The 23,922-nt window shown below is 37.4% G+C and overlaps 1 protein-coding gene across 3 annotated transcripts in view; it reads left to right on the plus strand.

Moving 5' to 3' along the window:
* The first annotated feature begins 4,022 nt into the window (after positions 1-4,022).
* The window catches only part of LOC117904330 (ABC transporter C family member 10-like), a 43,205-nt gene continuing 23,305 nt past the window's right edge, over positions 4,023-23,922 (plus strand). The window contains exons 1-12 of one of the 3 annotated variants that reach the window (XM_034816929.1): positions 4,023-4,218; positions 5,182-7,276; positions 7,612-7,932; positions 8,015-8,101; positions 8,239-8,826; positions 8,895-9,059; positions 9,206-9,500; positions 11,046-11,260; positions 11,358-11,663; positions 12,029-12,092; positions 12,167-12,406; positions 12,499-12,725. In XM_034816929.1, coding sequence (XP_034672820.1) covers positions 4,184-4,218; positions 5,182-7,276; positions 7,612-7,932; positions 8,015-8,101; positions 8,239-8,826; positions 8,895-9,059; positions 9,206-9,500; positions 11,046-11,260; positions 11,358-11,663; positions 12,029-12,092; positions 12,167-12,406; positions 12,499-12,626 — 4,539 coding nt within the window. In that variant the 5' untranslated portion in view covers positions 4,023-4,183 and the 3' untranslated portion in view covers positions 12,627-12,725. Of the gene's footprint in view, positions 4,219-5,181; positions 7,277-7,611; positions 7,933-8,014; positions 8,102-8,238; positions 8,827-8,894; positions 9,060-9,205; positions 9,501-11,045; positions 11,261-11,357; positions 11,664-12,028; positions 12,093-12,166; positions 12,407-12,498; positions 12,726-23,922 lie in introns of those variants that run through there. The other 2 variants (XM_034816902.1, XM_034816922.1) reach the window with 2 other exon arrangements.

Below are 23,922 nucleotides of genomic sequence, written 5' to 3' on the forward strand. Positions count from 1 at the left end.
GGTGGTATTTGTTTTTTTACTTAATTTTAAATAGAACCTTAATACTTAATAGTATTAAATATTAGATTGTTTGTTTTTATAGCATTTTATTTCTATTAAATATTAAAAAGTAAAAAAAAAATGAATATGTTATTTTGACTTTTTTTATTTTATAAAAAGCTTATAATAAGTCATGAAAAAATAGAAAAATAAATAATATAAATTCTGAAAACAAATTGCTTCTAGTAAAAAGCCAGAAAAATAAACACCACTTAAGTGATACCAAAACCCAAGTTATGACTCATGTCACACACACATATATATATATATAATAAAACTACTATATAGTTCTATTATTTTGTAGTAGAGTGCAAATTTTTATAAATAAAATAATGAAATAATAATATTTCGAATGGTGTTATAGGCTTTGATTGCATTCAAGTTTTATTTGGGAGTCATTTGAACTTTAAAATCATCCATTAAATACCAAAGATAATTCTTCTTAGATTTCTTGATCGGATTTATCAATTTTTTGAAAATGTAAATGCTTTGATGTTAGAATCAAAGTTTTATTTAATTAATTTAAAAAAAATATATAAATTATTTTTATATTTGCTAAAAATATTTTTAAAATATAGTTTTAAATATAAAATCAATTATATAACAAAAGTAATCATTTCTACTTCCACTTCTTCACAATAAAAAACATATCAGGATCTTATTAAATAAAACTCCTATAACACAATAAAAAAACTAGACTTACGTTCAATGAAATTTTTTAAAAATACTAAAATTATCATATATTTTTATAAAAACACTTTAAAGGTAATTCCTAGTATAAAATGAATCGCATAACAATAAAAAAAAATATTTATTCTTTTTTAGTTAGTTAAGCACAAACTAGAAAGATATTCTAATTATGACCAAGTTACTAAGCTTTTAATTGGAAATATAAAGATGGAAGAAATTGATAGAGATTTTGGGATCATGATTTATTGTTGCTTCATTCTTTGAGACTTTAAGAAAAAAATTTATTCACCTTCTTTAATATCATGGTAATAAATCTCTTTAGTAAAAAAATTTCCCATAATATTCATCAATAGTTACTCCAAGAATAGCCAAATAAGACTTGTATACTTAATCTTATTACTAATTAAAAAGTCAATTTGAATAATTAAAACAATTTGACCTGATTTTAGGCATGATTTGTTTTTTTGCTATAAATACATTTTCAAAAATAAATTGTCAAAGACTAATTAATGTGGATGTCCATTCATAATAATTATGATCAAGAAAATATCAATTCATAATAATTATAACGAAGAAAACATTAATTTAGAATTCATAAGGAATGATAGATAAAAACAAATGTTAATAAGAAAAAAAGTGAAGAATTTCTTTTTAAATTTATTAGATACATTCCCTTTAATGATTTGATGAGTTCAAAAGAAATGCATGAGAAGACATCATCATAACTTAGGTACCAATCAGTCCACCATGTCTCAAGGAATCCACCTAATGTCACGTTTTTTGTAAGGACAAATTAAAAACCATTTTTAATCTTTCATTTTTGTGTAAAATGAAACATCATGAAATTTGTAATTTACGTTTTCTTTAAAAAATAAGTTATTTGATTTTTAATTAATTTGCATTTTTGTGTATTATTGGAGCATAAATTAAATAAATTGCTATTTGTCAACTGGTCTTGTAAATATTAAATAATTTAAAAATATATTAAATTTTAATTAATTTTAATTATATTTAATTTACTTTTATACTTTTTTAAAATATCATTTTCCTGGTTTTCTTTCTTCCTATCACTTTATTAGAATCAAATATGAGTATATTCCATCGCCACATTTAGAGATTAGGTATAAAATATTTAATCTAAATAAATTATTTTAATCTAAATATTTTAATACTATTATAATATTTCATCCAAAAGTATATTTTTTAATCTCATTCTTAATCTTACAAAACCAAAAATTAATTACAAATGATGTCATTTTCTCGAGCCAGACCACCAACTTCAAATAATAATTCTATCTGCTAAGAAGTTTTGGATGCCTTGAATCATGATCTTAATTGGCAGACATATCGGAGGCATGAGTCTTTCTCAAGGTATCTACCAATATGGAAAGTTGAGGTCCATTGAAAAGATTGAACCATATTTAAGAGAATTTTTTAAAATAAATTGATTAAAAGGATGGAATAATTTTAAATTTATAATTTTAAAAATAATACATTTTTGACATCAATATTTAGATAATCTGTGTATAAGTTTTAAAAGATAAAATTATTTTTATTAAAAATGAATATTTTTTAAAAAAGAATTGAGAATTATTTCTTCCTTCTAACCAAATAACCCAACATGAAAATAAATTGGTTTTTTTTTTCTTTAAAGTTTAAATCACACCCAAAGAAAATTTTCTTTATCATGCATAAAATATGACCAATATTTCTTTTTCTTTTTCATCATGATTTAGGTTGCATAAAAATATAGAAAAAATATTAAAGAAAATAAGTCACTTATATTTAATTTATCATAGATTTTTTTTTTTTAAAAAAGCAAATATAATTAAAAATAAATATACCATTATTTTTTTTTAAATTATATAATCTTTATATATATAAAATAAAATAAATAAATTTGAAGAAAAAAATAAAAATAATTTATTAATGTAAAATTTATTTATTTTCTTTTTTTCCTCAATATTTTCTCAATTTTTTTAAGCATTAAAAAATTAAAAAAATAAGATAATAGTTCATTTAATTATATATATTAAAGTTTAAAATTGAAAGTTTCAATAACATAATCAAGTCTCTTAAAATTTTCGACTAATTAAGGGTAGAGCATGTATGAATGTATTTGAAGTGTTAATTTATATCACTGCATGTAGAGACTTCAACTTCGAAAATGTTTTCCTTTATAATATATTTAGCTCCCATTAAATTACTTCAATAGGAAATATTTGAAACTGCAAAGAATTTTTTTTTAATAAAACTAAAGTTTACAAATAGTTAATATTCTTAAACTAAACCCACTCTATTTAAACCAAAAGTTTAAGTTATTCATTAATTGTTTAATAATGTATGCTAACCTTTAAGCTATATTTGGTTATCAAAAAATTTGAGGGAAAATACAACTAAAAAAGTAAGAGGAAAGGAAAAAAATGAAGAAAAATAAAAAATAGATTTAAATTTATTAAATTATTTTTATATACTTCTTTAAATTTATTTCATTTATTTTCCTTCATTATATAGATTAAAATAATTTTAAAACAAATAATTTTTTAATTAATTTTAATCATATTTGATTTTCTTCCATATTTTTTTGGAATGAAATCAAATATAAAAAAAAAATCATTTTCCTTAATTTTTTATTTATTTCTCTAATACTTTTTTAAAACTAAACATAACCTTATTTTTCTAGAATGATACAAACTTCAATCCTTAAAGCTTGTTTAGAAATCGTTTTTTAAATAGTTTTCTATTCTTAAAAATAAAACATTAGTGATGTTTTTGACAAAAAAATATATTTTTAAGAACTTGTTTTGATATTTTGTGATAACATATTTTAACAATTTTTACTTATTTTTTGGAATTGTTTTAAGAAATATTTATATAAATACAGAGCATTATTAAAAATAAATTATTATAAATAAAGATTGTTTTTAAAAAATATTTGAAAATATATAAGATAGATTAAAAAAAAATTCAAATTCTTAATTTTATTTTAGAAACTATCATAAAATTATTTTTGAAATTGATTTTTTCGAAAATCGTTTTAAAAACTTAAATTATTAGGTAGTAGGCCCAGGGTTGGGTTAAGAGACTTCTGATGGCGGCAGCGGAAGTCTCAATGTCATATTTTAATATAAAATATAAAAATAAAATCATTGGAGCAGAGAGTGAGGGTGACTTTGAGATTAATGAAATGATTCCATCAGTCGAATCCAACCATATATACACAGACATGATAATCTTCTCCCTCGACAACGACATCGTGAAGTATGAGAACAACTCGATTAGTCGTAGACTCGTAGTCAAACAACACTTTTATATAATGCAAGGAAACAGAGCAGTGAGGTGTAGAAGAGGGTGAGATGAACACCCATGATTTGATGAGGCAGAGTGATATTCTGAATGGCCTATGCTCACTAAAAAAGAAGGGAAAAAAAAGTAGAAAAAACATACAGATTTGATGAGGGATGGTGAGATTCTGGATGGCCTATGCAGGTTTTTACCTATATGGATTTTGTAGCACTTCTTCAGCATAGTATTTTGTCCACCACCATGTTCTGTGCTTTCTATAATTGGTTCAAGATGGTTTTCACTTTTCACTCTCTGAAGTAGCTCCATCTTTCCGTCTGTTTCTTCATTAATTGCTTTGAATTCCTGGGTCCTTCATATGACGCTTCATTTTCTTGTGGGCTGACTCGGTGCATTGTGAATATTAATTTTCTATTATTTTCCTCTTCTGGGCTCTGTTTTTCTACCTTAAATGCTCAAGTCTTTGTTCAGTATTTGGAATTTGGACTGAAATTTTAGCTTAAATAAAAAAATCTGGTTTGGTTTGACATCATTGTCCAACGTATCCTAAGGTAAGTGTTTGATCTTCTTGTTCTCGTATTTTTTTGGGTTCATCCTTTCAGCTTGAGAGAACAGATCTAGTGGGGTTGTTAGTGTGTTTGGTTACTGAGACTCATGGTCAAAGAAAAGAAGTTTTGCAATCTTAAAACTACCACTCCATCCCCTACTTGTTATGAGATTTAAGGTTTTCATTTACTTTCCAGCATTTTTCTCAACAATGAAACGGAATGGGGGGGGGGGGGGGGGGGGGGGTGGTTTGCATAAGTTTCCTGAACTTGTTCACACCGTCTTCTGATTTCATGTTTGATTCATCTCCATTGGATCCCATTCTCCCTACTTTTTTTCTGCAATTTCTTGTGTTCTATGTCTTTAGTCAGTTCTCTTCAATCTCAGTTCAGTTGTTCTTGGATTCTTTCTCCTGATCTTAGGCACCTGGGGTTGTGAAATTAAGTTTAGATGAGTCCTGTATGATAAATTTAACTTTTAAGTTCCACTGAAAATTGAAACTATTAGGCATGCATTGATGGTTCTCATGTTTAGTACTGCTTCCCAAGTCTAAAACACCAAAAATCTAATAAATAACCCTTTGTTTTCTTTACTTTATTACAGCTACGGTTTTGTGAAGGCAAGAAGATACAACATGGGTGAGACTCTCTGGACTGTTTTCTGTGGAAGTTCCTGGTGTTGGAGTAAAATTGGAAAGATATGTAGTTCTGGGTTCCTAGCCATCATCTGTCCATGTTCATGTCTCAACCATATTTTGGTCATTTCTGTTGACATCATCGTCTTGCTCTACTTATTATTTATCTTCATATATAAAGCACCAGCTATGAAGATCTTATCCCCTCAACAGTCTAGATGCTTTTCCACAATGCTAAATTCTGCTGCCTTTCTTAATGGTAGTTTAGGGTTGGTTTATCTCGGTTTGGGGTTCTGGATTGTGGGAGAGAAGCTGGGTGAAGAGAACACCATTCTACCTCTGCATGGGTGGCTAGTGGTCTTATTACAAGGCTTCACCTGGTTTTTTCTGGGTTTAGCTGTGAGGTTTAAGAGGCATCAACTTCTACATAATGTAGGGCTGAGGCTCTGTTCAGTACTTGCATTCTTTATCGCAGGTTTTCCCTGTGTTACATCCTTCTGGGAAGCTATTGTGGGCGATGCAGTATCAGTTAAGGTGATTTTAGATGTTATATCTTTTCCTGGAGCGATTCTATTGATGTTCTGCACTTTTACGGGACCAAAATCTGCAGGAACTGATTCAGGCTTTGATGGTGCTGCCTTCTATACACCTTTGCCAGGTGAAGGAAGCAGTGGTGGTGATAAAATCAATACAGATGCCAGCTTACCCCCTTTTGAGAAAGCTGGGCTTATTAGTAGAATGTCATTTTGGTGGTTGAATTCGTTGATGAAGAAAGGTAAGCAGAAAACTCTCGAGGACAAAGACATTCCACAGCTAAGAAGGGAAGATCGAGCGGAAATGTGTTACTTAATGTTCATGGAACAGCAGAACAAGCAGAAACAGCAGTCATCTGACTCTCCTTCCATTTTGTCGACTATATTATTGTGGCAGTGGAAACAGATTTTGATTTCTGGCTTCTTTGCATTGATGAAGGTGCTAACACTTTCTACTGGCCCTCTGTTTCTTAGAGCCTTCATCCTGGTTGCTGAAGGCAAAGAAGCTTTTAAGTATGAAGGTTATGCACTGACAGGAGGGCTTTTCCTTACTAAATGCTTAGAATCGTTATCAGAGAGGCAGTGGTTCTTTCGAACTAGATTGATTGGGCTCCAAGTGAGATCGTTTCTATCTGCAGCCATCTATCAGAAGCAGCTTAAGCTCTCAAACACTGCAAAGGGGTTGTATTCCCCTGGTCAGATCGTGAGCTTTGTTATTATTGATGCTTACAATATAGGCGAATTCCCGTACTGGTTTCACCAGATCTGGTCAACAAGCCTCCAGTTGTGTCTGGCATTGATTATTATTTACTATTCGTTGGGGCTTGCAACTATAGCAGCTCTGTTTGTAGTAATATTGACTGTAGTTGCAAACTCTCCCATGGGAAGGTTACAACACAAGTACCAGAAAATGCTCATGGGAACTCAGGACAAGAGGCTGAAGGCTTTCACAGAGGCACTTACAAACATGAAAAGCCTGAAGCTGTACGCTTGGGAGACTCATTTCAAGAATGTCATAGAACGGTTAAGGAAAGAGGAGTTCAAGTGGTTAGTGTCAGTTCTGTCACAGAAAGGGTACAGTCTGATTCTGTTTTGGTCATCTCCCATTGTAGTATCAGCCATTACTTTCTCGGCATGCTACTTTATTGGAACTACTCTCTCTGCTAGCAATGTTTTCACATTTATGGCAAGTTTACGCATTGCCCAGGAGCCAATTAGGTTAATCCCTGATGTCATTACAGCATTCATTGAGGCCAAGGTTTCGTTAGATCGGATTGCAAAGTTTCTTGACGCACCAGAGCTGCAGAATAAACATGTAAGGAAGATGTGTGATGGGAAGGAGCTGGAGGAATCCATTTTTATCAAGAGCAACAGAATTTCATGGGAGGATAACTCTACAAGGGCTACACTAAGGAACATAAATTTAGTGGTTAAGCCTGGGGAAAGAGTAGCTATTTGTGGAGAGGTTGGCTCTGGTAAATCAACACTGTTAGCTGCTATTCTTGGAGAAGTTCCACACGTTAATGGCATGGTAAGTACCCCTTTCAATTCCATTTCTTCCTCATCCATGGACTCCAATAAATACTAAACAGCTACTTTGTGCACAGTTGTTCTGGAATGAATAACAACAAACTGGCATGAATTTTTATATTCTTTCATGGTTCCCTAAGTAGGAATACGAAAGAAAACAAACTTAAAATCTGAAAGAAGTAATGCATCATTCCTGATTTATACACACTTCATTTGGTAGATATTAACATCATGGAGGAAAATGGGGAAGGTAGACAACTTCATGAGCCCTAAAAGGTTCTAGGAGACTTACCTCGACAAAAGTCTTAATACAGATTCTGGATCCATCTTTTCCAGGTTCGAGTTTATGGAAAGATTGCTTATGTCTCTCAGACAGCATGGATTCCAACAGGGACCATACAAGAAAATATTCTCTTTGGGTCTGCTATGGATCCTTACAGATACAGAGAGGCTATTGAGAAGTGTGCCCTAGTGAAGGACCTTGAGATGCTTCCATTTGGTGATCTCACTGAAATAGGAGAAAGAGGTGTTAATCTGAGTGGTGGACAAAAGCAACGGGTTCAACTCGCACGCGCATTATATCAGGATGCAGATGTATATCTCCTGGATGATCCATTTAGTGCGGTTGATGCACATACTGCAACCAGTCTATTTAATGTATGTATGGTTCTCCTTTCTCAGAAATTATGCTACTAATGTTATTGCTTTCAGAGTGATTGCTAATGCCAGTTGTGGCCAGGAATATGTCATGGGAGCTCTATCAACGAAGACGGTCATACTTGTGACCCACCAGGTGGACTTCCTTCCTGCATTTGATTCGGTTCTGGTTAGTACAGTAACTTTCTTGGATATCCTTCTTTAACTCTCATTTGACTTCATTTTCCTTTCTTAACAAGTAATTTCCATCATCTGGTAACACATGCTTTTAAATCAAGCAGTCCAAATGACTAATTCTGTTGGCAGTTAATGTCCGAAGGGGAGATCCTGCAAGCTGCTACCTTTGAGCAACTGATGCACTCTAGTCAAGAGTTCCAGGACCTTGTCAATGCACACAATGCCACAGTTCGTTCTGAGAGGCAACCTGAGCATGATTCTACCCAGAAATCTAAAATTCAGAAGGGAGAGATACAGAAGATTTACACCGAAAAACAGTTAAGAGAAACATCAGGCGAGCAATTAATTAAGAAAGAAGAAAGAGAAACAGGAGACACCGGTCTCAAGCCTTACCTACAATACTTGAAATACAGCAAGGGATTCTTGTACTTCTTTTTGGCAACTCTATCTCATATCACATTCATTGTTGAGCAGTTGGTGCAAAACTATTGGTTGGCTGCAAATATCCACAATTCTAGTGTTAGCCAATTGAAACTGATTACAGTATACACAGGGATCGGATTAAGCTTATCACTCTTTTTATTGCTCCGTTCTTTTTTTGTTGTTCTTTTAGGCCTTGGGGCATCACAATCTATATTTTCTACACTGCTGAGCTCTCTTTTTCGAGCACCAATGTCCTTTTATGACTCAACACCTCTGGGAAGGATACTCAGTCGGGTAAGATGCTTAAAATAAATGCATACTACAAAGAACCAAACACCTATTTTTCTTATTGCTTTTTGTAGGTATCTTCTGATTTGAGTGTGGTTGACCTTGATGTGGCCTTCAAATTTACTGTTGCTGTTGGGACAACTATGAATGCTTATGCCAATTTTGGAGTATTGACTATTCTTGCCTGGGAACTTGTGTTTGTCATTTTACCAACAATTTATCTAAGTATACTCATCCAGGTAATACACTGCTGTCTGATGTTTTCTTAGATGTAGTAGAGGCAGCTGCTTCCCTCCTCATTTAGGCGTGTCTTCCTTGTAAGATATTTTGTACTTCTCTTGGCCTCTCAGCAATTGATCATGTCTGTTTTCATTTTAACAACCAGAGGTACTACTTTGCTGCTGGAAAAGAGTTGATGCGAATCAATGGCACGACTAAGTCCTTTATTGCAAGCCATCTTTCTGAGTCCATTGCTGGAGCTATGACAATTAGAGCTTTCGGGGAGGAAGATAGACACTTTTCAAAGAATTTGGGCTTAATTGACATGAATGCAAGTCCATTCTTCTATAGTTTCACAGCAAATGAGTGGTTGATCCTACGCCTTGAAATACTATCTGCAATCGTTCTCTCATCTTCAGGCCTTGCCCTAACTTTGCTTCAGACGAGTACTTCTAAATCTGGTAGGTGTTTTTCATCTCAAATATACAATTGTTTCTCACTAGTTTACACAGCCCTATTACATTTGAATTTGTTAGTTTGCTTGAACATTCCTAACTGTCAATTCTCTAAGATCAAATCGTAAATTTGTTCCCCTAGAAGTACCATTTGAATCACAACCTTGGTTTAATTACAAGGATCCTATCCAGCCATTTTGCCTAATAGTAAGACAAGTCACCGTTTAATATGTGATATTTTGATCTATCTTATGAATTCCACCTATTTTATATTCATCCTTCCCCTCCCCCTATTGCATTTTTAACTTGCAGCAACTTGAAGTTTTATCTCATAGTAGCCACCTGCATCACTGGCCTTACCAAAACTAGCATGCCCAATATCATCTAGAGATCTGCCATTTTACCCCATTTGTGAATGCCAATAACAAAACTTTCCATCTCCAAAAGAAAAACACCAAAAGTACTCTGTATCTTTTTCTTTCCCAAAGGATTCCATGAGGGTACCAAACTGCAAAGTCAAGACACCATCTAAATTATAGGTCCTTCCTGTCCCTAACTTTGCATACTCAACTATCCATTAGTTGATGCAACAAACTAGGCGAAATCCAAGATAGCTTGAATTACTCAAGAGGCTTGACCAGTGAGAATGGACGCGAAATTAGAAGGTCCATGCCTGAATCTTCATTGTCATTGCAGTTGCTTAAAACTCTCTCTTTGCTCCAATTTCAACAGTTTTAACTCCCTAGAAGTTTATAACATGTTTAACCTAAGGGGGCTATGCAACTTTTAGAATAGTAATTGAGCATGTGAATTTTGATCCTTACAAGAGGATACCATTAGGATTTTTCAATAGGTAAGATCTACAGCCGGAAAATGATAAATATGAAGTGTCTGATTAAGGGCACAAATAGTAAATTCTCTAAAAGGATCAGAACCTTAAGATTAAAAAAAAAAAACTTTTCTGTTGCCTGCCATGACTGCTTGCTAGCTAGCATATGCTTTTAACTGAAAATGGAGATGAGCAACCGAGGGCCTCCACTAAATTTTCATATTTCTCACTGAAAAGAAGGAACCTCAAAAGGATGAAATATTTAGAGGCAATTCAGTGATGACTTAAAATCCAATAAAAATATCCAACATTAAATAGGAAAGTTAACTATAATAGTTTCCTACTTGACCTTGAGTAGAGTGAAATGAATACAAGATAGGGCTTTGTAGATCGTGAAACAACAGCTGCCCAGTTGGTGGTAATAAAAAATCACTATAATCAACCCATTTTAGCTCCAACTTTCTCAACATCATAACTAGAAACTCAGGTTATATCAAGAACAAATTGAGCTAACAAGTCCATGATTCTTATACAATAATCATACAAACAGATCACTGCATAATCCAAAAGAAAAACCCTTCTACTAACTTCCTACATGCACAGTATTTGATATTAAAAAAATAACCTGGTCAATGTGATATTTAAAGAAATCTTAGTAATTGACAACCATTTATGGAATTATTGTCTAATGAGCATTTACGTTATCAATGTTCTGATGGCAGGATTTATTGGAATGGCATTGTCTTATGGTCTTTCAGCGAATGTATTCCTTGTATTTTCTGTCCAAAACCAGTGCAATTTAGCAAATATGATTGTTTCTGTTGAAAGATTAGAACAGTACATGAATATTCCTAGCGAAGCCCCTGAAGTCATAGAGAGTAATCGACCACCAGTCAGTTGGCCTGCTATTGGTGAAGTGGAAATTTATGATTTGAAGGTAAATGTGAAATCAGTAAGAATTTGAGTATCTGTGTGTGTTCTACAACTTCAAGACTTATAGAGATTAATATAGTAGATGAAATGACATTGAGCAGGTCAAGTATCGGCCCAATGCTCCTCTAGTTCTTCATGGAATCAGTTGCAAATTTGGAGGAGGACAGAAAATTGGGATCGTTGGCCGGACTGGTAGTGGAAAGACAACACTTATCAGCATTTTGTTTCGCTTGGTAGAGCCTACAGAGGGACAGATAATTATAGATGGCATAGATATTGCCACAATTGGGCTTCATGATCTCAGATCACGTCTTGGGATCATTCCGCAAGAACCAACTCTCTTTAGTGGGTCTGTAAGATACAATCTTGACCCTTTATCACTGCATACTGATGAGGAAATATGGGCGGTGAGTTTCCTATTAATTTGTTGTGGTTGCTAATTTTAAGATTCAATCAATGATATGATACAGATTTCTAAAAGATTCTGCCAGTGATATGAAGCAGGCTTCACTCTTCAGTGCATAGAGATGGCAGTTTCTACTGTATCAAACTAATTAAAAGTGTCAGATTTTGAATTCCATTGTCATAATCGAGCTCCTCATATTCTGTGTTTTGGAACACGAAGATGTTTTAGAATGCTGTTAAATGCCTCCTAATTTTCTTTCCATACCAAATATTTGTCATGGTAGTGCCTTAAAAAAGAACAGATTCCTAATGAGGTAAATTTACTTTATATCCTAGACTAAGATTGTTTCTCATGAATGTGTGAAAGGTTCTGGAAAAATGTCAACTTCGAGGGGCTGTTCAAGAGAAAGAAGAGGGTCTGGACTCCTTGGGTATGAAGCATAATACCCACAGGTACCATTCTTTGGACTCGAAAACTCTTGCTAACAATCTGTCTCCCCCACAGTTGTACAAGACGGATCAAATTGGAGCATGGGCCAGCGACAATTATTCTGTTTGGGACGTGCTCTACTGAGGAGAAGTCGGATACTAGTGCTTGATGAAGCCACTGCATCCATAGACAATGCAACAGACTCCATTCTCCAGAAGACCATAAGAACAGAATTTGCAGACTGCACTGTAATAACAGTAGCCCACAGAATCCCAACCGTGATGGACTGCACAATGGTGCTTGCTATCAGTGATGGTGAGTTCTATGAAGGAACATTTCATTCTAGTTGGGAATTGGGATCAATATAGCAAAACCTATTTGAATAACTACCGCTTTTGCTTCTATAGGAAAATTGGTAGAGTATGATGAGCCGATGAAGCTGATAAAGGAGGAGGGATCACTGTTTGGCCAGCTTGTCAAGGAGTACTGGTCTCGCTCTTCAAATGGCAGTAATGCCTCAGGAGATTGGCTCTGAAACTTAAACAGGTTTTGAAAGCTAGTAGTATGTTTTTGCACTATGAGGAATGGGGGTTTCGGTTTGTTGTTCTGCCTAGTGGATGGTATCAGTATGCAACAATGAATTGCATTTCAAAACATCGTCTCTGGACATGATCAAGATGTCTATAAAAGGCTTCTGAAAGATCTTATGGTTCGGGTCAGTATAAACTCAGCTGATTTGGCAAAATTTTATTTTGTATAACTTCGTCATCAGAATCATATTGTTGTGGGTATGGCTAACGTGCTTCAACATTCATAAATGGATGGAATTTCTTTCCTTCGCTGCATAGATCATGTACACCTGGGACTCGTACATTTTTTAAAAATTCTATAAAGGGGAGCTCCAATGAGACCTTGCATTTTTAAATGTTTTCCCCCAAGATCTTGAAGTTCTACCCGAAAGCCTGAACTCACATTACATAATTTGTGGGAATAGCTCAATTTCTCTAATTGGTTTGTTGCTCCCCAAAGCTGTGGACCACAAGTGGCTTGATACAATCCCCATAGGATGTCCAAACATGTGCTTTAACTTTTCTAATTCATAGCAAGTTTTGGCATGACATAAGGATAAAAATATTTAGTCATTGTCTTGTGTCCTTTGATATAGTACGTATAAGTCTAACAATATGTGTCGCAGAATTTACTCAGATTGAAGGAACCTGCTGTCTTATTGCGTTGTCGGAAAGATGACTTGCATTTGGTGGAATTTATCTTGGATTCAGCAAAGAATGAGTATGCAGAAAAAGCAAATGTTTATCCACCTGAAATAATAGTTGATCATCAAGTCTATCTTCTACCTGCTCCTAGCCATTATTCATGCCCATGGTCCCTTCTGGTAATTTTATTTAAAGAGAAATTTCCATAACTGCTGGCTTCATCTGCATTCCTCATATATCCATCAGTTATTGCATTCAACAATCTTTGGACAGGTTGCTGCATGATGGGCTAGATTGTTATGGTTTTTAGCTCCTGTTTTATTGGTAATCTCTTGTTTAAAGAGTGGTCATGGACCATAGCATCTATTGTCCAGCTGCTTGTTTGTGTACTTCCTATTCTCTTGCCTCCCCCTTTATTTGCTTCAGTTACCGAAGCTGTTATTTGCCTTTGAGCTCTGTCAGTTGCTGCATAGAAAAACGCTCTATTTATTTAAATAAAAATACTAAATGATTCATCTAAAGCCAAGTATCTCAACACTCCTCCACCGGTCATGGTTATGATAGATAGCATGTTGGTCTTGTTTTGCAACATCAGTCTGAACCTTGCACACAACTTGCCGGGTTTTTTTTCCCTTTCTTTTCTTTCTTTCTTTCATTACCTTGGATGACTAGATCCTAAAGTTATTTTGCGCACAGAATTGATACCGCTTCTTGTAGTTTCTTAGTATCTTGGCTGTCTCTCCTGGATTATTACAGGGAGGACCTTCTAATCTTTTATGTTCTGAATTCGTGGTTTGTTAACTTCGTTCACATCTAAGGTGTGTTCTACCTTTGTTGGGATCATTCCTAGGGTCATTTCTCATCTTAATGTAGAGCTCTACAAAACTATTATCAAGTTTTATTTGATCTCCAGATCCATTTCCATGCTCCCTCAGTGACTTCCTTCCGGAATTAGAGGAGATGGAAAATAGTTTTCTGAAGGACTACCAAGGTTATTCTCTCCATTGAATTTGTTTCTTACTTTAGCCCACCATCCTCAGAACATGCTGCCACACAGTCTATCGCCAGCCACAAGATAGATGGCTCCACACTCCAAATTTGGCCTGCTAGAAGCCCATGCCTCAGACCTGGACAGGCTGAGCTGGGTTCAGCGGCCTTGGTTTTTTGGCCAGTGCCTCAAAATCCTTTCAATAGAGGGATTATTTTCGTTTGGGTGGTTCATCCCAAATCAAAACATGATGCCCCTGTGATTCGAGCTATAACCTTGGTTTTGATACTAATTCTTAGATTAAGCTTTGATCATTTTATTTAAAAACCAATTAGTACATGTTAGGACAATGAGTCTTCATTGTATGTTGACAATTTTGTTCCAATCTATTTTCTAGCGTATGAATTTTTTTAAATGGTGACTTACTCTTCATTAAAGATTCAAGGTTGCTCTTCGTTTTATTGAAAGGTCACAGGCAAGTCTAAAAAAGTTTGACATGTGACAAGTCAAGTGTTCTTTAGGTGAAAAGTTGATTGGTATATTTTTTGGAAATTAAAAAGTTTAAATTAATTCATTTTGAAAAAGGTTGGACCATTCGAGCAGGGGAAAGAGCGCTAAAGCGTTGGGACCGCTCAAGCACCTATATAGAATATGCCAAAATATGACATAATATTTTCGAATATTTCACATAAATTGAGTTTGAAAACTTTGGGATACCAATTCCCTAGGGCTTGTATGCATATATAAACCCCATTATAACCCTTTAAGGGTTAGAGATTCACCAAGGGATTAAGCCTACCTTGTCACACTATTCCCAATCTTTCATCAAATATTCGAAGTGTTGAATCTTGGGTTGTTTAAAGACCAACATCCCTTCAACAAGGTTGAAGCGTATTCACTAGGAGCAATTAGAGATTACTACATCATGAATGTGGATCAACTTGTATGTTATGGATTGTCTTAGGGTAAGTAACCAAGTAAATCTATGTAACTTAATATCGAATAGTGGATTTAGATTAGAGGTCTGTAGACCCCCATTTAGGTCTTTCTTTTCTGCAGATCTTTTAGCCACGTGTCACCACCCCAGCGAGCCACGTGTCGCGCCCTCAGTAGCCACAGGTGAATCAACCTTGCTTTTTGAAGTGCCAATGGAAGGATGACACGTGGAGGGGTCCTCTAGAAAGTTCCTGCCAGCTGCATGGGAGCGGATGAGAGAGAAATAGGCTGCAGGCTGGTAGTGGGTTTTTTTTTTTTGGTGGCTGTCTCTGCAGGTGGTTAGGGGGGCAGATCGGGGATAAAGAAAAGGGATTTTTGCTTTTTTGAAAAAGGCAGGGGGAGCTTTCAGGTGAGGGGGGCTTCTGTTTAGATTTTTGGGAGGGCAGCTGCAGAGGAGGGTAGCTGCAGAGAGAGAAGACGAGGGTGAAGGGGGTGATTTTCGGGTGATCTATAGAGGAGAGTATTGGTTTTTAGCTGGGGGGACTTTTCTCTAGAGAAGGTACAAGTTACAGAGGGCGAGCTTGCTGGTTCCATGGATTTTTGAGGGTGAAGCTTGGAAAAGGAGAGAAAGGAAGGCTGGTTTGCTGAAGATAGCTAGGAAGAAAAGAAAAGTGGAAAGAGCATTTCCAGGTACGTTAGACATAGTTTTTTTATTTATTTTCACTCATCACTCTGTTTTCTTGATCTTCTATCTTCTCTGGTTGTTTTGTTTTTTTTTTTTTTTTTTTTTTTCTCTGGACATTGTATGTGCTGATGCATTGCTTTACTCTTATACTTGTCCGTTTGAATATGGCTCACTCCCATGGTGGGGGTTTGTTGATGCTCTCACTTGGATCTTTGCTTTTAACTTTCCTGCTATACCACTAGCCGGAACCCCTGGATCTCAATATGAAAGGCGATTCCACTTAATGCTTGGCTCACTCTGTTTACTCTACCATGGGTACCCTATATCTTGTTTTATTTCCTTCTCCATTTCTGGTATCTCAATCCATATCTTGGTTTCGGGCTCACGTTTCTGGATTTATTTCGGACTATTGGTTTTGTGTTCTGATTTGTGCTTGAGGGGAAGGGTGGTGCTTTGGCTATTGCCACAGATGCAGGTTCTCAGTGGGTGAGATGCATACAGGGTGCCTATTTGGAATATACCAAGTTCCTTAGTAGTTACTATGCATTTGGATTTTCGCCTTGTTTCATGGTCACGGCTAGCAAGAAGGTGCAGTATTGTCATGCAAATCCCCTGGTTCCGAGCTTATGTTTTCTGAAAGATTTGGTTAGTGTGTTTTGTGGCATCAGTGCACTGGAGATTCATCAGGTGGTGATGAGACATCATGGTTAAGGGAATCGATTGAATACACTTGGGAAGACCTTGGCGGGAAGATGGCGAAGGTGAACATGTGGATTATGGGTCAAATGACAGAGGCATGGCTGGCTTCGTTGCTTTAGATTATCATGTCATGTTGGTTAGAGTTGAGGGAGCAGAATGCAAGAGACAGAGGTCTCTAACAATAAGGATTTGGGTTCTGAACCTGAACAAAGCTCATCGATGACAAAAGTTGTAGAGGCAGTATCTGGTAAGGAAGATGATAAAAAAATGTCTTCATACCTCATGATGATCCTTCAATGACTCGTTTCGGTACACATCTAGTGCTTGCACTTAGATGTTTATTTGCTGATCAAATGAAGGATCCTTTTAAGGAGAAAATCATGGCTGTTGGTGTTTTATTTGGTCACATGCATGCAACCACTTTCAATGGGCCCTCCATACTCATTTCCTCCACGCGTCCATGCCTATCACATTTACCCCATGCCCATACCCATTTGTATTATCACCTTTCTCTCTACACCACCGCCCAAAATCCACTCAAAGTCTTCATGGAGGTCCCAGCTTCACCCTTTCACGTGCGTGAAATCATGCAAAGTCTGGCCATCATTCTTAATACCCATTTCCTTCCCGTCATACCCATTGCCAACTAACATTACCATCATATCCATTCACTTTTCTCTCTAAACCTACTCGTACCCATCTTTCAAACTATCAATAACCTCATTTTTCCTACCGTTTTCACCATTCCATGCATTCTCATTTTTTTAACGTGCTCATCATTCCGCTCATCTCATCCTCCCTTACACCCAACGTACCCATTTCATCCCTCAACCTCTCACTTTATTCACACCAGAGATGCCACTAACGACGTCTTTCAAGACCCATGCTGCAATTGCACGTGCTGTGTCAACCCGTCAGAGGGATGAGGATATGCTAGCTCGTCAGAGAGAAGCCGAGGATCAGGGTCATTCAGGTTTCGAGGATTTTGCATATACTTTAGATGTTGAAGAGATTGATGAGGATTCTATTCTGAAGTTTGATCTTACACCTCTTTACCGAACATATCACATTCATACTTGCCTTGGCATCCAAGAGCAGTTTCGTGAATATTACTATAAGAATCGGTTGTTGCAGCTCAATTCAGACTTGCAGATCTCGCCAACACTACCATTTCTGGAGTCCCATCAGACATTTTTAGCACAAATTGTTGGGTATTTTATAGCGGAGGATCGGGTTTTGAGAGCAGCTGGAGGGCTATTGTTACCTAATCAGGTTGAGATAATGTGGGAAACAGCAGTATCTAAAATGACCGCAATGTTAGGAGAACAGTTTTCTCACATGGATTCTGCAACCAACCTTCTTATGATAAAGGACTATGTTACTCTGCTTGGGGCAACTCTTAGACACTATGGGTATGAAGTGAGCCCACTGCTTGAGGCTCTCGACAATGGCTGGGAAAGATTTCATGTGCTTCTTTTGGATGAGTGTAGGCAACAAATCGTTGATGTCCTTGCAATGACACCTATGAGCAGATGGTACTGAAAAGGAGTCTGACTACACTATGAATGTTCTATCATTTCATCTCCAAACCTCGGATATAATGCCTGCTTTCCCATACTTTGCACCATTCTCCTCCATGGTACCTGGTGTTTGCCGCATCATCAGGTCATTCATCAAGGATTCTGTCAGTTACTTGTCTTATGGGGACCCACTTTGCTCGGGTCCATTGGCAGGTATGATGAGCTGTGCACGCCATCGAATTCTGATCTTGTAGTAGGGTCAGCACCTTCCATGATTCTTCCTCCAATCGATGTTCAGTGGGCTTGAAACTGACATACCTTGAACCCGATCAGTCACCGGCAATATTGTGAGGCGATGTTCCAGAAAATTATTAAAGAACCAGCAATCACCATGGCCATATGAGCTTTCCATGTGCCTAAGGATGTCAAGAAGCATTAGAGCCCGTATTTCTGCCAGAATCGTTCCTCCCTGGGCCCACCATATACAAATGTGATACGGATGCATAGAAATTCTGGCTCAATGGGTGACTCAAAGACAGAATTCCTTGAAGTTTCGAATGTTGCTGGTAAGGGAGAGCGGAGCTCCAGGGCTGCAGGTCAATCTGTTGGGTCCCCTACAATTTTAAAGTGTAGTAGTGAGACGACCTATCAGAACAAAGACAGTAAAGAACTTCAGACACCAAAACAAAATCGGAACAAGGTTATTGACCTGAAGGAAATCCGCATATCATTGCAAGAAGTTCTATCTGGAATCCGATCTGCAGCCCTTAATCCCTTCTATCTGAGGGAAAACAAATCTGTTGATCAGATCAGTGGATTTCTGTCTGCATTCAGAAGTTCAATCTATCATGATGGTTCCAACTACAAAATGTTCAACAAACATGGACCTGGTAGAAAGAGAAAACGTCAAGAATCTGAACCTGGGTCATCAAGAGAAGACCTAAAACAGAATGACCACAACTCATCTAAGCAAGCCCGCAGGAGTAGAAAGAATGAAACAGCAGAGCCAGATGGCCCAGAACTCAAGCAAGCTGCTGCTGGAAAGTCAGATACGAAGACAAAACACAAAGACAAGGACAAAAAGGTTGAATCCGCTACACTTCTCTTGTCATTTGGACCTGGGATCTCCTTACCCTCAAAAGATGACCTCATTAAAATATTTTCGAAGTTTGGGACTCTGAATGAGTCAGAAACAGAGATACTGTATGATTCTTTCTGTGCTCGGGTCGTGTTTTCAAGAAGCTCAGATGCGGAAGAAGCCTTCAATGGTTCACAAAAGGCCAGTCCCTTTGGAGCCGAGCAAGTCACATATAGGCTCCGGTATCCATCATCCAGCACCAGCCAAGAGTCCGAGTGCTGAAGCACATTGCAGTGTAGGAGTGTGCATTGGAGGCCGGGTGTGGTGCTGTCTAGCTTTGGCTGCTATCCTGGGCACTTCCTGCCAACCCAATGACGCTGAACCAGAAGCTTTTCAAGACAAGGCGCATTATCCAGTTTGTGGATTGGTGCCCTACTGGATTCAAGGTGCAGTTTTCCTCGACGTAGTGGTGATGGTTTATGGCACCCATGCTACGCTTAATTATTGCTTTCCTTGGCAAAAGCGGAGACAATACACGAAGCGATGGAGATATTTTCATAATCAGGGACGAGGAATTCATGATGAATGCATATTGAGTTGAACATGCTATTCCGGTCAAAGTGAAGGGAATAGGGGATGAAATAACACGCATGGTTGAGGTTTTCAGCACGGGATATTGAGTATGGTATGTCTTTGTTTTCAGCAGAAAGAGAAGGATCTCAGCATTGTTGACTGGAATCTTTCCCTTACAAAAGTCCAATACAAAAATTCTCAATCACCCGCGTGACAATTTGGCGCGGAAATTGACAGTTGTGGCAGTGTACCCAGACGGCTTCGCTACTCTCGAGCATAATGCTCTGAGATGGAATTAAATGAAGAATCAACTCCAAGTCTGTATTTCCACTGAGAAAGCAGAGTCTTCTCCTCCCATCCAAGCCACGTTTTCTCCTCTCATGAGTTGAACTGTATGTTTAAGCTCTAAGAAAAATGGGATCCAGTCTTGCTATATTTGAATTTGGATTTTAGAATATGTGGACCAGTGAACAGTGGCCTGGACAAGTTAGCTATGGCGAAGGAATACAGTGTTCATTTGTGACCAGCTCAACAGTACCACTGATCCCTATAGTGCAGTCTCCCTATGCCCAGAGCTCAGAAGAAAAGGCTTATGCATGACCACCTTGGGGTACTTTTGACTGACTTTCACTTGATCTCCAGTTTCAATATACTCATCATTCTACAGAATTCATCATCTCAGCTTCGCGCCCTCAATCGGGGTTTCAAAGATGACATGCAATTAGTGTTCAAGGTGCCCCAAGCTCAGGACTCCACTCTGCATGGTGCATGGCCACCTTTAAGCCGCACGTCCTCTCTTTTTTTTTTTTTTATTTTACTTATTTATTTATTTATTTTACTAAATTATTTTTATTTATTTATTTTATTTCATGTTATTTTATATATTTATTTATTTATTTTATTTTATCATTTTTTTTTTTTTTCACCATCTTCGATCTTAAAAGAATCCTCCAAGTTCAAATTTTAAAAATGTTTTTTCCAATTTCTAAATTCTTCAAATAATTTTATTTCTTAAAATTTTCATCTTTAGAGTTTTCAAATCCCAAAAATCCGTTTTTTAATAAAATTTGGCCGCCATTTTCTTTTCGGCGAGCCACTTTCGAATTCTTCACGATTTTTAAATGTTTTAAAATAAGTGTGAATTAATTTTCGTAATTCTTAATTATAGAATTTACGAAATTAATTCACTCAAAAATAAAACGGGCTTTGGTGGGGGCCCAACATCAAATGAATTTTCTTTAAAATAAAAGTGAATTTTGAGTGAAGTGTCATGCGTGCCTTTGATGATTTTTGCACTCAATTTAGTGACATGTGAGCTATGTTATGCTATTTATTGTGCACTAACCTTTTTCCTTGATAGCGCATGATGATTCGTTGCCCAGGTACGCGCTCACTCTCACTCTGGTTAATTCATATGCATTTTTTCGACTTTCATACGTGCATGATTGATTCGAGTATTCATTGATTTCCACATTGACTGCCATGTAAGCTTCATTTTATTAGTAGAGACCCGTCTTTAGGGACTTAGAGGGGTGCTACGGTCTTTACCGTACCTTCCCGATAAGTAACCTGACCCCCGAACCTGACCCGGTTTTTCACAGACCGCCTTTTCCAAAATAAGGAGTCACACTTAGGGTTTTTCTTTCTTATTTTGTTTACCCTTTAAAAATAAAACAAAAATAAGTGGCGACTCCAAGTCATTTTTGAATAATCAATAAAAAATCAATTTTTTTTAAATAAAAATCGAGCTCGCCATCGAGTGGGAAACGCATTGAGCACGAAATGCGGGGTCCACAAAATGGCGACTCCACTGGGGACTTTTAGAGGGTCAAGCTTGAACTTAAAGTGAAGTAAACATGGCATTTGATGAGTCGATCAGTGAGTACCTATCTCTTGATTGCACATTGAGGATATTTGATGCATGCTCGGATTTTATATCCACTCGAGACTTTGACATGTCTATTGTGTTGATTGATTTATCTTGATTAAGGATTCTGATGCCATGATTTCTTCTGTGCTTCATTGATATATTCGTCTGAGACATTGACATGTTGGATTATTGATGATTGATCTTATCGCATCGATTGGCACATTGATTCTGATTTTGCCATGCTTGTTCTGATCACTTCACGCGCATACACTCACCACTGTATATCACTCGGCTCGACATGCTGATCCATGGGTTTGTATATTATTTTGATCGTCTGATGAGCATGATGTTCGTATTGCTATTCATCCTGATAGTCATAGCTTTTTGTGTGGACATGAGTGACATATCTTGTACTCTGCCTGACTGTGTGATGCATGACTGCCCTCCCTCTGTATGATTGCATGCCGCTTGTCTCTGTGGGTAGCACATCTATCCCCCTATCTCCAACTCTCTTGGTTTCGGTCATTCCTTTCATCTCGGCTCTCACTATTGCAAGTGTGAGACCTTCTGTGTGCTTGCTCTCTGACCGAGCCAGAGATTAGGAGTGGGGTCTAGCAACGGGCTATATCGATGTACGGGAGCATTCTGGAGGAGAGCGACACTTTGATGTCGATTGGAGTCCGATCATTGAAGACCTGTATAGCCCCGAGCTAGGTTTCGTGGATAGTTGTGCGACCAGTGTGTTTCCTCTTCTGCTCTAGTTTTTTAGGGTTATCGGATGCACCCACACCATCACCGAACACTCTAGTTGACTATTGAGTGTTGAGAGTTTGAGAGGTTTCACCATAGGAGCCCCCTGGGATGCGAGGTAGTGCATGTGTGGAGGTGATTACCACCTTGCATGGAAGCGCCCCGTCTCTTCGGAGGCGTGCAGAGGGTTGCATACCGCTGGAGGGTATGATCGCTTCTGCTAGGGATATTTTAAAGTCCACCCTTATCCATTTAGAGCCACCTTGACCTCGTAGGTTGAGCCGTAGATCCTCCGATTAGGATTCCCTCCCTACACGTGGGTGCATCTGAGGGCTTTCCGTGCCTCTATAGCCGCAGTTTTGGATCCGATTTTCCCTCTGTTTAGTCTCCAGTTGAGAGCGCACTGAGATCAGGACGAGTTTGAGTACGGTCGGACCGCTCATCTTCACTTGGATGTTTTTGCTTGCTCCTGTTCAGATTATCTTTTCTTCTATACATTCCCCGAGTCNCTTCATTGATATGAGCTCTCAGTGGAGCGTTGTTCGAGACTCGTAGAGTCCCGTTCAAGCATTTCCAGTGGTTGAGATTCGCAGCGTCATGCCACACTGGGGCATATTTCCCCCCTCATCATTTCTTCTAGTTTGGCGCTCAGAGTCGCCGATCATTCACGGTTTACGGCATTCAGAGCCATCATCGGTTTTCAGATAGACGTTCAGAGTTGCATTCTCGGTTTCGACGTTCAGAGTTGTTATCACTTCTCAGTTTGACGTTCAGAGTCACTCATCATCACTTCTCAGCTTCGGCATTCAGAGCCCATCGGTTTTCAGATAGACGTTCAGAGTTGCATTCTCGGTTTCGACGTTCAGAGTTGTTATCACTTCTCAGTTTGACGTTCAGAGTCATCATCATCACTTCTCAGCTTCGGCATTCAGAGCCATCATCGGTTTTTCAGATAGACGTTCAGAGTTGCATTCTCGGTTTCGACGTTCAGAGTTGTTATCACTTCTCAGTTTGACGTTCAGAGTCATCATCATCATCTCAGCTTTCGGCATTCAGAGCATCATCGGTTTTCAGATAGACGTTCAGAGTTGCATTCTTGGTTTCGGCGTTCAGAGTTGTTATCACTTCTCAGTTTGACGTTCAGAGTCATCATCATCACTTCTCAGCTTCGGCATTCCGAGCCATCATTACTTCCCAGCTTCGGCGTTCAGAGCCATCATTGTCGCTTCTCAGTTTTCGGCGTTCAGAGCCACCATCACTGGGCCATCACCGTGTTTTCAGTTCAGCGTTCAGAGTCATCACCATTCCCTAGATCGACGTTCAGAGTCACATTCTCGGTTTCGGCGTTCAGAGTCGTCATCACTTCCTAGATTGACATTCAGAGTCGCATTCTCATTTGGGCTTCCAGAGCCATTACCATCACCTTGTTTAGGCTTCCAGAGTCATTTCTCTCATCTCGTGTCGGCTTCCAGAGCCATTGTCGTCATCTTGTTTAGGCTTCCAGAGTCATTTCTCTCA

Source organism: Vitis riparia, chromosome 2 (genome assembly GCF_004353265.1).
Source record: "Vitis riparia cultivar Riparia Gloire de Montpellier isolate 1030 chromosome 2, EGFV_Vit.rip_1.0, whole genome shotgun sequence".
In the NCBI taxonomy this organism is placed as follows: domain Eukaryota; kingdom Viridiplantae; phylum Streptophyta; class Magnoliopsida; order Vitales; family Vitaceae; genus Vitis; species Vitis riparia.